The sequence below is a fragment of the Sinocyclocheilus rhinocerous genome, unplaced genomic scaffold (genome assembly GCF_001515625.1).
Source record: "Sinocyclocheilus rhinocerous isolate Xijiao unplaced genomic scaffold, SAMN03320098_v1.1 scaffold297, whole genome shotgun sequence".
Classification (NCBI taxonomy): Eukaryota; Metazoa; Chordata; class Actinopteri; order Cypriniformes; family Cyprinidae; genus Sinocyclocheilus; species Sinocyclocheilus rhinocerous.
This window is the reverse complement of record NW_015649240.1, coordinates 733,166-746,566: the sequence shown is the minus strand read 5'-3', so window position 1 is coordinate 746,566 and position 13,401 is coordinate 733,166. Positions and strand designations below refer to the sequence as shown.

The 13,401-nt window shown below is 33.7% G+C and overlaps 1 protein-coding gene across 1 annotated transcript in view; it reads right to left on the bottom strand.

Annotated features, from left to right (window-relative positions):
- LOC107710476 (gamma-aminobutyric acid receptor subunit alpha-6-like) overlaps window positions 1-13,401 on the bottom strand; it is a 33,974-nt gene that overhangs the window by 6,687 nt on the left and 13,886 nt on the right. The window contains exons 7-8 of the mRNA XM_016515250.1: window positions 12,923-13,075; window positions 4,192-4,460 (exon numbers count right to left, since the gene is read on the bottom strand). Coding sequence (XP_016370736.1) covers window positions 4,192-4,460; window positions 12,923-13,075 — 422 coding nt within the window. The remainder of the gene's footprint in view (window positions 1-4,191; window positions 4,461-12,922; window positions 13,076-13,401) is intronic.

The window sequence follows — 13,401 nt, the reverse complement described above, 5'->3', positions numbered from 1 at the left end:
GTGTGTGTGTGTGTGTGTGTGTTTGAGTGTGTGCACAAGGGTAACAGATCCCAATGATATTAAGGGACGAGATTTTACATACACATAAACATTAAAATGATCAGCATATTATTATGATTTCTGAAGGATCATGTGGCACTGAAGCCTGGAGTAGTGGTGCTGAAAATTCAGCTTTGCATCACAGAAATAAATTTCATTTTAAAATATATTCAGATAGAAAGCTGTTATTTTAATTTGTAATAATATTTAATAAATAATCATTTATAAATGGGACTTCTTTCAAAAACATTAATATAATTGATGTAATTATTTCAAACTTTATTCCAGTAGTATATACATTGAAATAATCTCACAGTGATATATATATATATATATATATATATATATATATTCAAATGCCACCCTTCATAATTAAATAATTACATAAGTCATAATTTAAAAAAATCATAATCACATAACATGGCAATTATTTAAATTTATTTCATTCAATTAAAAACTTTACTTGACAGTCCTAAATGAAATACTCTACATTCTACAGAATTCAATAGATTCTCCCCCAAAGTAAGCATCTAAAATGTGAATAGAAGAGGTGAATGTGTGTATTTTTATATACTGAGTGCTGTTCTGTACATGAGATAAACACGTATACTGGGATTATAGTGAAGAGAGATCTTTCTTTTTCTCACTGGACCTGATAGCCCAGTTTCACCCTGATAATTTTCACCATTTCCTCTGAGAAATGAACAGTTGGCAAAGTGTAATTGGTGTCTCGTGGTGTGTGGAAAATATGTTAGCGCAAGCTGTGAGGAGAGACAGAAAGAGACTTATTACCAGCTCTGAGAGATGTAAACTGTGTCAGAATTCCTGTACCTTCATAGTATGTCCTACATTTGATGAAGAACTTACTTCTCTGTTGAAAAAAACATTCTATAGGTATGCATGAATGCAATATTTTAATGCATTTACAAACAAACTACATACTTTGACTGATGATCAGACCCACAAGGAACATTGTCACTTTCTCAAGGCAAAATCTGCCATGTTGTCAAACAAGAACTTACTTTTTAACTACAAGAAACAACTTTTTTTGGTATCTACAGCCACTTACACTTAAAAAGAACCTCCTGGTTCACAGTCCTCCATATTTCACAACTAGATCCTCAGCTCGGATGGCCTCATGGGATAGCAGAGTGTCATGTTCAAATCTCAACAGATGTAGTACTCTGACACAGGGACTGAAGATGATTCCTGGGATCAAACCCATAATGCTGAGTTCATGTCATTTCCTTGATAATTTGTATCTTTCTGTCTGTTTATGAACATTTTCTCTTCCGTTCTTTATTCCGGAACAGAAAAACCTATTAAAGTCAGCTCATTAATCTGTGGCCGTGCTGTGGTCAGCGTGTACACACACACCTTAATTGCTCCATATTGGGATTTCCTCTTAATGTCCCTTAATGGGTTCAGATCAAGCTTATAAAAACCCAAGTGGGAATTTGCTTAGAATGATTTGAGCTCACTGATAGGGCCATTTATTTATTAGACTTAGATTTCTTATACAAATCCCCAATAAGATTATGCAACATATGCAAATATATATATATATTTTTAAATTCACTAAAACTAGTCAAAAGTAAGTATTTTTTAAATGTTTTTTATTAATTACTTTTTTTAGTTTTTTTTTAAGAAGGCTCTTATTTTCTGCAAGGCTGCATTTCTTTGCTCAAAAATAAAAACAGTAATATTGTGAAAACTTATTTCAATTTAGTAAAACTATTTAGTACAATTTAGTATTTTCAAATGTAATTTATTCCTGTGCTGCAAAGCTGAATTTTCAGCATCATAACTCCAGTCTTCAGTATCACATAATTCTTCATAAATCATTCTAATATGCTGATTTGGAGCTCAGTTGTTATCAATTATTATTGGCGCTCAATTATAAATAATGGTTCTTATTATCAATGTTGCAAACAGTTGTGCAGATTCATATTTTTGTTGAAACTGATATATTTTTTCAGGATTCTTTAATGAATAGAAAGTTCAAAAGAACAACATTTATTTGAAATATAAATGTTTTTAACATTTTTAAATGTCTTTACTGTCACTTTTCAGCAATTTAATGCATTCTTGCTAAATAGAAATATTAATTAATTAAATTTTTTTGACGCCAAACTTTTGAACGGTAGTGTATCATGATTTCCACAAAAATATTAAGTAGCACAACTGTTTTCAACATTCATAATAATAAGAACCGTTTCTTGAGCAGCAAATCAGAATATTATTATGATTTCTGAAGGATCATATGACACTGAAGACTGGAGTAATAATGCTGAAAATTCAGCTTTGCATTGCTGGAATAAATTACATTTTAAAATATATTCAAATAGAAAACGTCTCTTTTAAACTGTAGTAATATTTCACAATAATACTCATTTTACTGTGTTTTTGATTAAATAAATGCAGCCTTGGTGAGCATAAGAGACTTCTTTCAAAAACATTAAAAAAAAAAATCATAATTATTCCAAACTTTTGAGCAGTAGTGTAGTTTGTAAAACTCTAGCTATGAAATCATGAAGCAGCACTGAACATTTGGGATGTGAGCACTGAAAAAATGTTGTGAATTCCCAGGCTGGATTATTTGTAACGTGTATGAAGTCGAACGTACAGTTCCTGCTGTGCTGAGCACACCGACTGAGTCATATGAGCTCTGTTAACCTGCGTCTGCTCAGACTTTCACATTCACTGTAAAGATCCCCATCCTTACTCGACAAATAAAAATGTGTGTTATGAGGAGCAGAAGACAGAGAGGGAGAAAAGGGGGAAGAGAAATATTGGTGATTTGAGAGGCTTACAGAGAGCCACCATTAGACAAGGTACATTAACATCTTGAACAGCCTGTAGAAATAAACGACATAAAAGACAGGACCGAAATACATCACGTCAACAGTTTGACAGACACACTTTCACTAAGTCTCACAGCTGTCAGCATGTCACTTCTAATCCGCCATCTCAGCTTACTCACAATATCCCAGCAAAAGACTAAATTCACAGCTCACATGCACACTCCCAATGTGCTGTCCTATCAGTTGTAATTAAACTAACATTCAATTTGCAAAACTCCCATGATGAAATTCTAGCTATGAATGGTCATCTTACTCAATGCAAAAACACAAAAATACAAAAACAAATGACTTAACTTGCTATTATTCCTTCCTGCCTCCCTTTACTTTTTTTTTTGCATATTGCTTTTATACATCATACTTTTTAATAAATAAAAATCAAGTTAATTGAATACAAGTTATAAATAAAAGTTAACTGCAGTTCATCCCAAAATCAGAAGAAGAAAAGAAAATTAAGCCTATTTAAATACTATTAACTTGATTACTGTAAAAACATAAATACAGAAATAAAAAAAGATATATTAGTCAAAACTAATGAGAATCACCACCGAGAATGATAAAAATAAATACATTAAAAAAATCAAATTACAGAAAAAGGTATGCAGTACAGTAATGATAACCTGCATGCAGAATGTGCTTTGTCATGACAATAATGCAAATATAAATAAATTACTTAATGGCTTATGAAATAGATTTAATTTTCTTTATGCAAAATGAAAAATATAGATTTTATTTTAACACTTATTTTAATTAAGAAATACAATACATTTTGCTTGCTTGAATTTTGTGTGCTGCTGATGAAAAAAATTGATTACACTTGGCATAAAATACTGAACATAGATAATATAATAACATATGATAATAGCATCAATTACGCATCTAATGCACATTTTGTTGCACCAGACCTGAAAAACCTTCCTGCTTTTTTTTCTACAAAAAATTAATTTCATGCTTTAAGTACCAGCAAGCAGAAACCTTTCAAGAGGATTTGAAGGCAGCATTTAATGCTTAAAAAAATTATAATAATACTAATAATAAAAATGAAATTTGCCAACATAACCACGTTTTCCATTGAAAATGTCTTTTGAGCTTATATGTAAGTAGGAACCTCTCAAGAGGACTTGAAGGCAGCATGAGAACTGTGCAATGTGGCACATTAATAATTGAATTGATGTACAGCGTAACATTTCACACACTTTCAGACATGGCTCATTGCATCAAATTTTAAAGCCAGAACTACGTGTTTTATAATGTATATGTAGTCTCTGTAATGTGTGTAACATCATCTCACCTGTAGAACCTCCTCTGTGTCTTTGGCTTTGCCTGACGGTGTGGAGCTCTTGGCTGCGGCTGCGGCGGCGGCTTTGGCCTGTTTTCTCTTGGCTCTCTCTGCCTGAACATTGGTGATGTAGTTCACAGCCGCAAACTCGATGAGAGCAGAGAAAACGAAAGCGAAACACACAGCAATGAACCAATCCATGGCAGTGGCGTACGAGACCTTGGGCAGAGAGTGCCGAGCGCTGATGCTGAGGGTCGTCATCGTGAGAACTGTGGTGATTCCTGTGAGAAAAGCACATTGAAAATATTAATGACAATAACTAGTAACAAAGGTTACTAAATTGCGACTGTGCAAGTTTGAGAATGCATGTGTGTGTTTATGGTTGTGTATTATAAAAAAGTGTGTGAATGTATGCATACTCATGACCTGTGAACCACTTTATTTGATGTGCTTTTGATAATTAATGTAGTCTGTGATGAATTGATATGAGCATACTGCTTTTTAATGGTAATTTCTACTAAAGGATAGTACATAATGTGTGTTTCAAAATCGTTATTGCTTATAACCAGGTAAAAATGCTTCACCTCTGACTGCAAATCATAAATGTAAACAAACTGTTTGAGAATCACTCCAATAGTCCATAAGTGTCCATTAGTGATCATGCCTTTATTCTCTTTTCCTCGGGAGTGCTTTAAAACTGACCACCGTACAACAGCGTAATTTGCTGAGAGTTTAACATCAAGGCAATTTGATGAGCAAAACTATTAGTGCCCCATCAGTTTACCACAAAAGTCCATAACATTAGGCTAACAGAAGCAATGGGTTATAAAGACACAATAAGGCACATTGAAACAACAATTCAAAGAAAGCCACTCTAAAGAAGAAATCTTCCACTTAAAGGGAATGCTCACCCAAAAATGAAAACTGTGTCATTATTTACTTAGCTTTAGTCATTCCAAACCTATATGAGTTTCTTTTTTTCTACTGAACACAAAAGACGATATTTTGAAAAATGTGGACACCAAACAGTTGCTGGTAGCCATTGACTTCCATAGCATTTTTTTCCCTACTATGAAAATCACTGGCTACTAGCAACAGTCTGGTTACCAACATTATTCAAAATATCTTCTTTTGTGTTCAACAGAAGAAAGAATCTCATACGGGTTTGGAAAAACATGAGGGTGAGTAAATGATGACAGACTTTTAATTTTTAGGTAGACTATCCCTTTGAAGTAAACATGAAATGGTATTCACAATCAATTTTAAACCCATAACCAGATGCGTTTCCATAAACCCAGCTAAACAGGGAAGCTTCTCAGAGCTTTGGCTAACATTCTGGCAAGGTTCTCAAACCTTTATCCAGTGATAGAACATTTGTTCAAAGTTATCTGGTCTGTAATAATGTTCTCAAAACATTAGCACAAAAATTATTTATACATTGTTCATGGAATGTTTTCTTTTTTTTTTTTCTGAAATGTCTAAGTTGGACAATCATCTAACATTTTTTTAACATTACTACTTGTCTGAGAATGTTTAGAGAACATTCAAAAGTAACATTCACATAATGTTTGCTTTACCAAGGAAAAGCATTTTTAAAACATTTAAAAAAATGGAAGTTTTGAATGTTCAGAGAACATTCCGAAATAGCGCTTTTAAACTTAATGGGAACATAATTAAAATGTTCTTAAAACATATTTTTGTTATCTGGGAAACACGATACACTCTTAAAGCACTCTTAAAAATAAAGGTTATTTTATTGGTATTGATGGTACCATGAAGAACCTTTAACATCCATTAAACCTCGATTACGCAAAAAGTTCTTTGTAGCGGAAAAAGTTTATAAAGTAAACTAAAGTAACACTTTAGAATAGGGAACACTTATTCACGATTAACTACGACTTTTCCCTCAATAAATTCCTAATTTGCTGCTTATTAATAATTAGTAAGGTACTTGTTAAGTCTAGTTATTGGGTAGGATTAGGGATGTAGAATAAAGTCATGTAGAATAAGGCATTAATATGTGCTTAATTCGTACTAATAAATGGCTAATATTCTAGTAATATGCATGCAACTAGTTAAGAGATCCTAAAATAAAGTGTTACCAAAGTTTCTTTAGATTAACATGTTCTTCACACTAAGAAAAAAAAATGTTTCTATTAAACGGATTAAATGTTTTCTATATTAACGGATCACTAAAAGGTCCCTTGGGGAACCAAAAATGGTTGTTCTATGGCATCACTGCAAAAATCCTCTTTTGAAACCTTTATTTTTTAAAGAGTAAACGAGATAAAAAGGTAGCGAAGGTCTTAAGAATACCTGGGCTGTGAAAAGACTTGACAAATAAAGGGATTTTTGATGTCAATTGAAAAAGAAAGTTATTTCAGCAGTTGTTGCGACATTTTGCTTGGAATAACATGGATAACTTGGAATAACGCCTGGCGCACACAACAATACGTAGGGGAAGCATTTTCCTCCTTTTAATTTTTATTTTATTATTCACATTTTTTTAAAACAGAAAAAAAAAAAATGTTCTGCGCACCTAATGATACACCACACAATGTTCAGCCTTAAGAACTTCCGTGGGGAAGTCGTGGCCTAATGGTTAGAGAGTCGGACTCCGTAACCCAAAGGTTGCGGGTTCGAGTCTCGTACCGGCAGGGATTGCAGGTGGGAGGAGTGAATGTACAGCGCTCTCTCCCACCTTCAATACCACGACTGAGGTGCCCTTGAGCAAGGCAACGAACCCCCAACTGCTCCCCGGGCGCCGCAGCAAAAATGGCTGCCCACTGCTCCGGGTGTGTGTTCACGGTGTGTGTGTGTTCACTTTGGATGGGATAAATGCAGAGCACTAATTCTGAGTATGGGTCACCATACTTGGCCACATGTCACATTTCTTTTTTTTTTAAACTTCTCTAAGCATTCATTTTTTGGTCCTAGGTTCTAGGTTTATTCGGTTTATTTAGTCATCCTGTGGGCCTGACATAAATGGTAAAGGTCAGATCCAAAATGAGTAGATTTCTCCAGCAGTAACACTTGGAACCACCAGGGGGAGTCAGGAATTCACTCTTAACCTGGATGTCTTAAGTTGGAAGGTTTCTCTCTCGGTGAAACTAAACCCCCAGAGCAGTGAGCATGCCAGACGTGAGTCACACATATACACCAACACACAAATCACGGAGGCAGCCAGTATCCCTTCTCCTCCCACACACACACAGAATCTCTCTCGACTCACACATACACCCACATGCACACGCTAATAAAACATAAGAAAACACACACACAAACCTCTCGCACATCAAGCCAGCCCCGCACACAATACAAACACGCTCTCCTACATATTCTCTCTGTATTCTTGAGTTTGCAAGACGTTAGTAATAAACACGGACATAAAAAGGCGCTTTCACACTATTAATTTGTTGTTTGTTGGTTGGTGTGACAGCTGTTTTCTTTCCACTTGAAATGAAACCTGTCAAGAACATGCCTGAGTCAGATTTCAATTCAAAATCAAAATAATTAAAATAAGCTTAAAATAAAACCTTTTTTTAATGACCATTTATATTGTTTGCATTAGCATTGTTTTCATGACAACTAAGCACATTTGCCCTCAATTCTCATTATCGTAATGCAAACAAAATCTTATTCTCATTAATGTAATGTGTAAAGAAATTATACATGATAGTCAGCTTTTATGTTGATTTTCATGAAAACACTGTATTACAGTACTTTTTATACTGTAATACAGTAAAAATACAACACTACTAAACTACAGCAATGAAAATCATCTAGAAATTATGAAAAAGCATCAATTAAAATAATGAGAATTTATGTGGAGAGCGTTTAATTGTCATAAAAATATTGAAAAATAAAAACAACCTTATGGTCCAAAAATAGACTTTATATATTAAATAATTTAATATATAATTTATATATGAAGGTTAATGTGTATGTAGTATAAATATATGGGAACGTGTTTAATTGTCAATTTTTTTTTTTTTTACATTTTCTTAATATTTCAAATTGTATTTAAATAAACTATATATATAAATAAATTAAAATATGAAAAATTATAACACATCAATGATAGATGTAGTATAAATTTGTGGGGAATATGTTTAATTTTCATTAAAAATATTGAGAAATAATAACAACCTCATGAATCCAAAACGGCTTCATTTTCTTAATATTTAAAATTTTAAATTATTTGAATATTATAATACATATATTTATTAAATTTTTTTTTTTCATATTTTATTAAAATTAAATAATGTATTAAAATATTTAAATAATTATAAAAAATGTTAAATGCAGCTAAATAAAACAAACAAATAAATAAATAAATAAATAAACAAATAAATAAATAAATAAATTCGGGGTGAAGCATGACCCGGGCATGATCTCTATATTTGCACCCTATTATATTATAAAACGCACGTCTCAAAGCTGCTCGTCTCTGCAGAACATGCCTTTGGTGAGCAGCATTCTTTGCATCTTTTTCCTCACACCTGCCGTAGACAAACACAAGTGTTGTTTCATGTATGTTAATTTTTGTTAGTAACAGCAAAAGGACAAAACCATGAATAAAACAGTGAAGTTAACATCTTCACCTGAGTTACTTATCTACAGTGGTAAACAGGTACCGCTAGTGCTCACGGTGGCTCTCAGACCTGCGGGATTTGCATCGAACTCGGGTTCAAACCAAATCAAACCCAGGGAGAAACTACCTATAAGATGAGCTCAGAGCTCTGGAGAATAATCCACACTCTCTGGAAAACTTCACACGATCACAGCACACTCACAAATGCCCACGTGCAGACCGATCTGGAACGATCAATAGGTACATCACAGGCTACATTTAGCCAGGGGTGCTGGATATGTTTTGCACTGCCGGATCCACAGTGCTGTGAGAGCTTTGCTTTAGTGCTCTTGTGTGACTGGCTGAGAAGAATGAGAGAGCTCTGTCACCGAAATGAGCAAAGACGGATAATTGAACAAACAAAAGGGGTTACAAAGCAGGACATGACCTTCAATCAGCTGCTAACTAACAGAAAAAGTAACACATTTATAGTAAACGTTTACCAAAAAAGACAATTATGTCAATATTTCCTCACCCTCATGTCATTCCATACCATGTTTTTTTTTTTTTTAATGGTATTCTGTGAACTTGGCTTCTGAAGATGTGCCATGACAGATTTGATGTCAATGACACCAAACAACATTGGTTCTCACGTGTCTCATAACTGATCGCTAATTATAAACAAAAACACAAATGAGATTTCAGAGCTACGGCAGATGGCAAAATGTTCAGCCCGTAATCATTTAAAACTTGATCTGTTCCACACAAAAAGCTCCCATAATGACAACTTTTTTTTTTATAGTGTTTTTGTCCTTTTATGAGATTGACAGTACCTTTTCACCATACAATATATGTTTTCATTATATCATTACACTTAATTTGTTTTCCACAGAAGAACGAAAGTCAAACGAGTTTGAAACACTTGAAAATAGTAAAAGATGAGTAAATAATGACAGTATTTACTATCATTAATACAGTATTATTACAGTATTCTCCCCCCCCCCCCCCCTCTTTTTCTTGTTGCAAGAAAAAAGTTTTTCACTGTTCAAAAAATTACATTTTCTTCAAATTAAACACACTACTGTAGCTTTAAGACTAAATGTACTTGCCCTCTATGGCACTTATGCACATTAGGTACTGTATACACTGCAAAATAAATAAATAAATAAATAAAAAAATTCTTCCTAAGTATTTTTGACTTCTTTGTTTTCCAGTACAAATATCTAATATGTAAACATTCTTAAATCAAGATATATTTACTTAAGATATATAATAATAATAATAATAATAATAATAATAAAAAAATCTGTCAATGGGATAAAAAAAAGAAACTCAATTCAAAGGGTAAACAAGATTCTTTTTCTTACCCCGCTGGCAGATATTTGATCTTGTTTTAAGCATAAAGACTTCATTTTGACGACTTAGAAAATCATTTTTTTTTAAGTGTATGGTACGTATATGCATGCATATATTGGTCTTCATATGATAATATCATCATGGCTCTGACATCATAACTTTGACTATTTCTGATCTTGACCCATTTTTATATCTTAAACGTTCTGGGTTGACAAAAAACAAAGCAAACCCTTTTATTAAACACTCCCAAACTAATTTCAAACTATATTGTGCTGACAAAGGTAGAAAAAAACAATCAGTAATGGAGCCATTTGGAAGCCAGTATCCTTCCAGAATACACTAGAGCCATGTGTAGAGAAAGCGAAATATAGAAGCCATCCCAGAACAGATAAACAACAGATCCTTGTGGTCTCCTGCTGCGTCCATTCTGAACATGCACCAGCCATCAAAAACCCACTCTGTCATTACCCAGAAACCCCTTCACTAAGCACACTTCCATCTAGGACATGAAAATCCGCTCCTCTGGCCCGGGTCCAAGCGCACCGCTCTGTTAGTAGCCATCTGAAGGTGGGTCATTGTTACACTTTTCCAGTGGAGAATGAGAGCGTGCTATTCTCAGCATCTCTAGTGCCCCAGGTGAAGTGTGGAAGGAAACAGGAGGTGCATGCACGAGTGTACACGAGCGTGAACGAGTGTCTGCGGATGTAGAAGTGTTTTGTCGTGTTAGCAGCAGACAGATAAGGTCACAGCACATAAGAGCGTCCAGGACTGATCAGACACATGGTGCTAAAATGCCTATGGAAATGAACAGGACAGTTTAGCACGAAGAAGAAAAGAGACTAGTAGTGTGCAACTCCACACATGCACCACACACGAGAAAGGCCTTTTCTTTTTGTGCTGTGCTTTTGGCTGTACACAAAATAAGACATTCTTGTTTGTATTGTGAACATGGCAAGCTTGTTTCTATTGTTATTTTGCACATTACAAAAAAAGTGTAAATTCTGCTGGATTTACATAAACAGCAACATACTATAGTCAAACTAATGATTATTTGTATAATCAGCTAAGCAAAGAATTACTGCAAAAAACAAAACAAACAAAAAAAAAATATATATAGTGTTGTTTTCCAGTACAAATACTAAACCTTCTTTAATCAAGATATATTTACTTGAGAAGCAAAATAACTGAGCTATTAAATCTTGTTTTCTAATAAAAATTTTTTTAAAAAAACACCTAAAAATGAAGTTTATGTTTAAAACAAGATAAAATATGCCAATGGGGTATGAAAAATAAACCTAATTCAAAGATTATAATTTTTTTATTCATTGACAGATATTTTTTTTCTTGTTTTAAGCATAAACTCACTTAATTTGATACACTGTTCAGAAAACAAGAACTCATTTTTATCTTCATTTAAGAATGTTTACATATTTTACTGGAAAACAAGACAAAATTAATGAGCAAATAATTTTTTCGCAGTGTTCCCATCTTTTGAAAAAAAAAACTTTCCTGAATTAGAGAAAAACATTTTTTTTATGAAATATGAAAATATAATAGGCATACACGGGCTCACATTTTGTGTTAATTTGATTCTGTAACACACACAAAAACCAAACTCTCTCTCTCGTTTTCATAGTACTGGGAATCGCCAATTACCTCATGATACGATACACATGGTGACACATGTTATGATTCAGTAGCTCGTGAGGCATCACAGCATAATTGGATCAGGACTAAAGACTCACCAAACTAACAGAAAAATCCCCACAGAAAGATAGATTCAAGTGTTTCACACTTATTCTGGTTAAAAAAATGTATCTTATGCTCACTAAGGCTGCATTTATTTGATTAAAAATACAGTAAAAACAGCAAAATTGTGAAATATTATTACAAATTAAAACTGAAATATTTTCTATTTGAATATATTTTAAAATGTAATTTATTCCCGTGATGCAAAGCTGAATTTTCAGCATCATTACTCCAGTCTTCTATGTCACATGATCCTTCAGAAATCATTCAAATATGATGATTCAATGCTCAAGAAACATTTCTTATTATTATCATCAATATTGAAAACAGTTGTGCTGCTTAATATTTTTGTGAACTATGATACATAGATTTTTTCAGGATTCTCTAATGAATACAAAGTTCAAAAACAGCATTTTGAAATAGAAATCTTTTGTAACATTATAAATATCTTTACTGTCACTTTAATAAATGTAATACATCCTTGCTGTAGTATTTCTTCTTCTTCAAAAAAAAAAACCTACTGACCCCAAACTCTAGTGTATGACAATAGTGTACCTATTGACTTGCGAATGTGAGCATTTAAATCTGTTCTAGTTGTCGTAAGATCATACTACTGTACATACATACAACAGAATGCAAAAAAGAAAGAAAACACCTGCAATTTTTAACCGCTGTGTGAAAGTGTTAAAGTTTCTATGACTGTACAAAATGCATGAATATTTAATGATTCCAGCTTTAAGGCAGCTCATAGTTGCCTGTCATTTGCTAAACAATTTATCGTCATATTCCACACCGAATATCTTTAGCACTGCAATCTGGGTAAAAAGTGATGCTAACCCACTTTCAAAAGTGGCCTTTACCCGGGGTTAAAAAAGACATTAACCCAGGGTTACACACAGTGGAATAAAACAAAAAGAAAAAAACGAAGAGAAGCATAAAGAAAGAGAAACGGATAGAGGGAGGGAGGAAGATATGACAGAAGGAAGCAGCATTTTTGTCCGTATTTGCATGAATCACAGGGCTCAGAGGGGGAAACGGTGCAGAAGATTTGAGAGTAACACGTACCAAAGACAGTTCTGGCGGGCACGGATTCCTTATTTATCCAGAAAGACACTTGAGAAAGGATTACAGTCATGATGCAGGGGATGTACGTCTGAATCATGAAGTAGCCCATTTTCCGTTTCAAGTGGAAGTAGACCGTCATTACCACATATTCACCTGAAAGAACAGAGAAACAGAAACAGGAAGTGCCTTATTAGCCCAAGAGCGGACAAGCAAAGGAACAAGGTCAGAATGACAGTCTGTCACCACGGCAGACTTATTTTGGCTGTACAGCAAAGTTTTCTGGCAGATTCATCTTCTTTTAACAGAATGAGGCTCACAGCCGTATTGGGAAACAGTGCTCCAGTAATCAAAACACATCCTGAATGCTCCAAATCTCTTATGTAATTTTGATCAAAAAGATCTAATGAACAAACAAATGCCATTGTTTTTCCCCCCGCTTCTGTTTAACTAAGGTGCACAGTTGCTCTAAAAAACCAAGC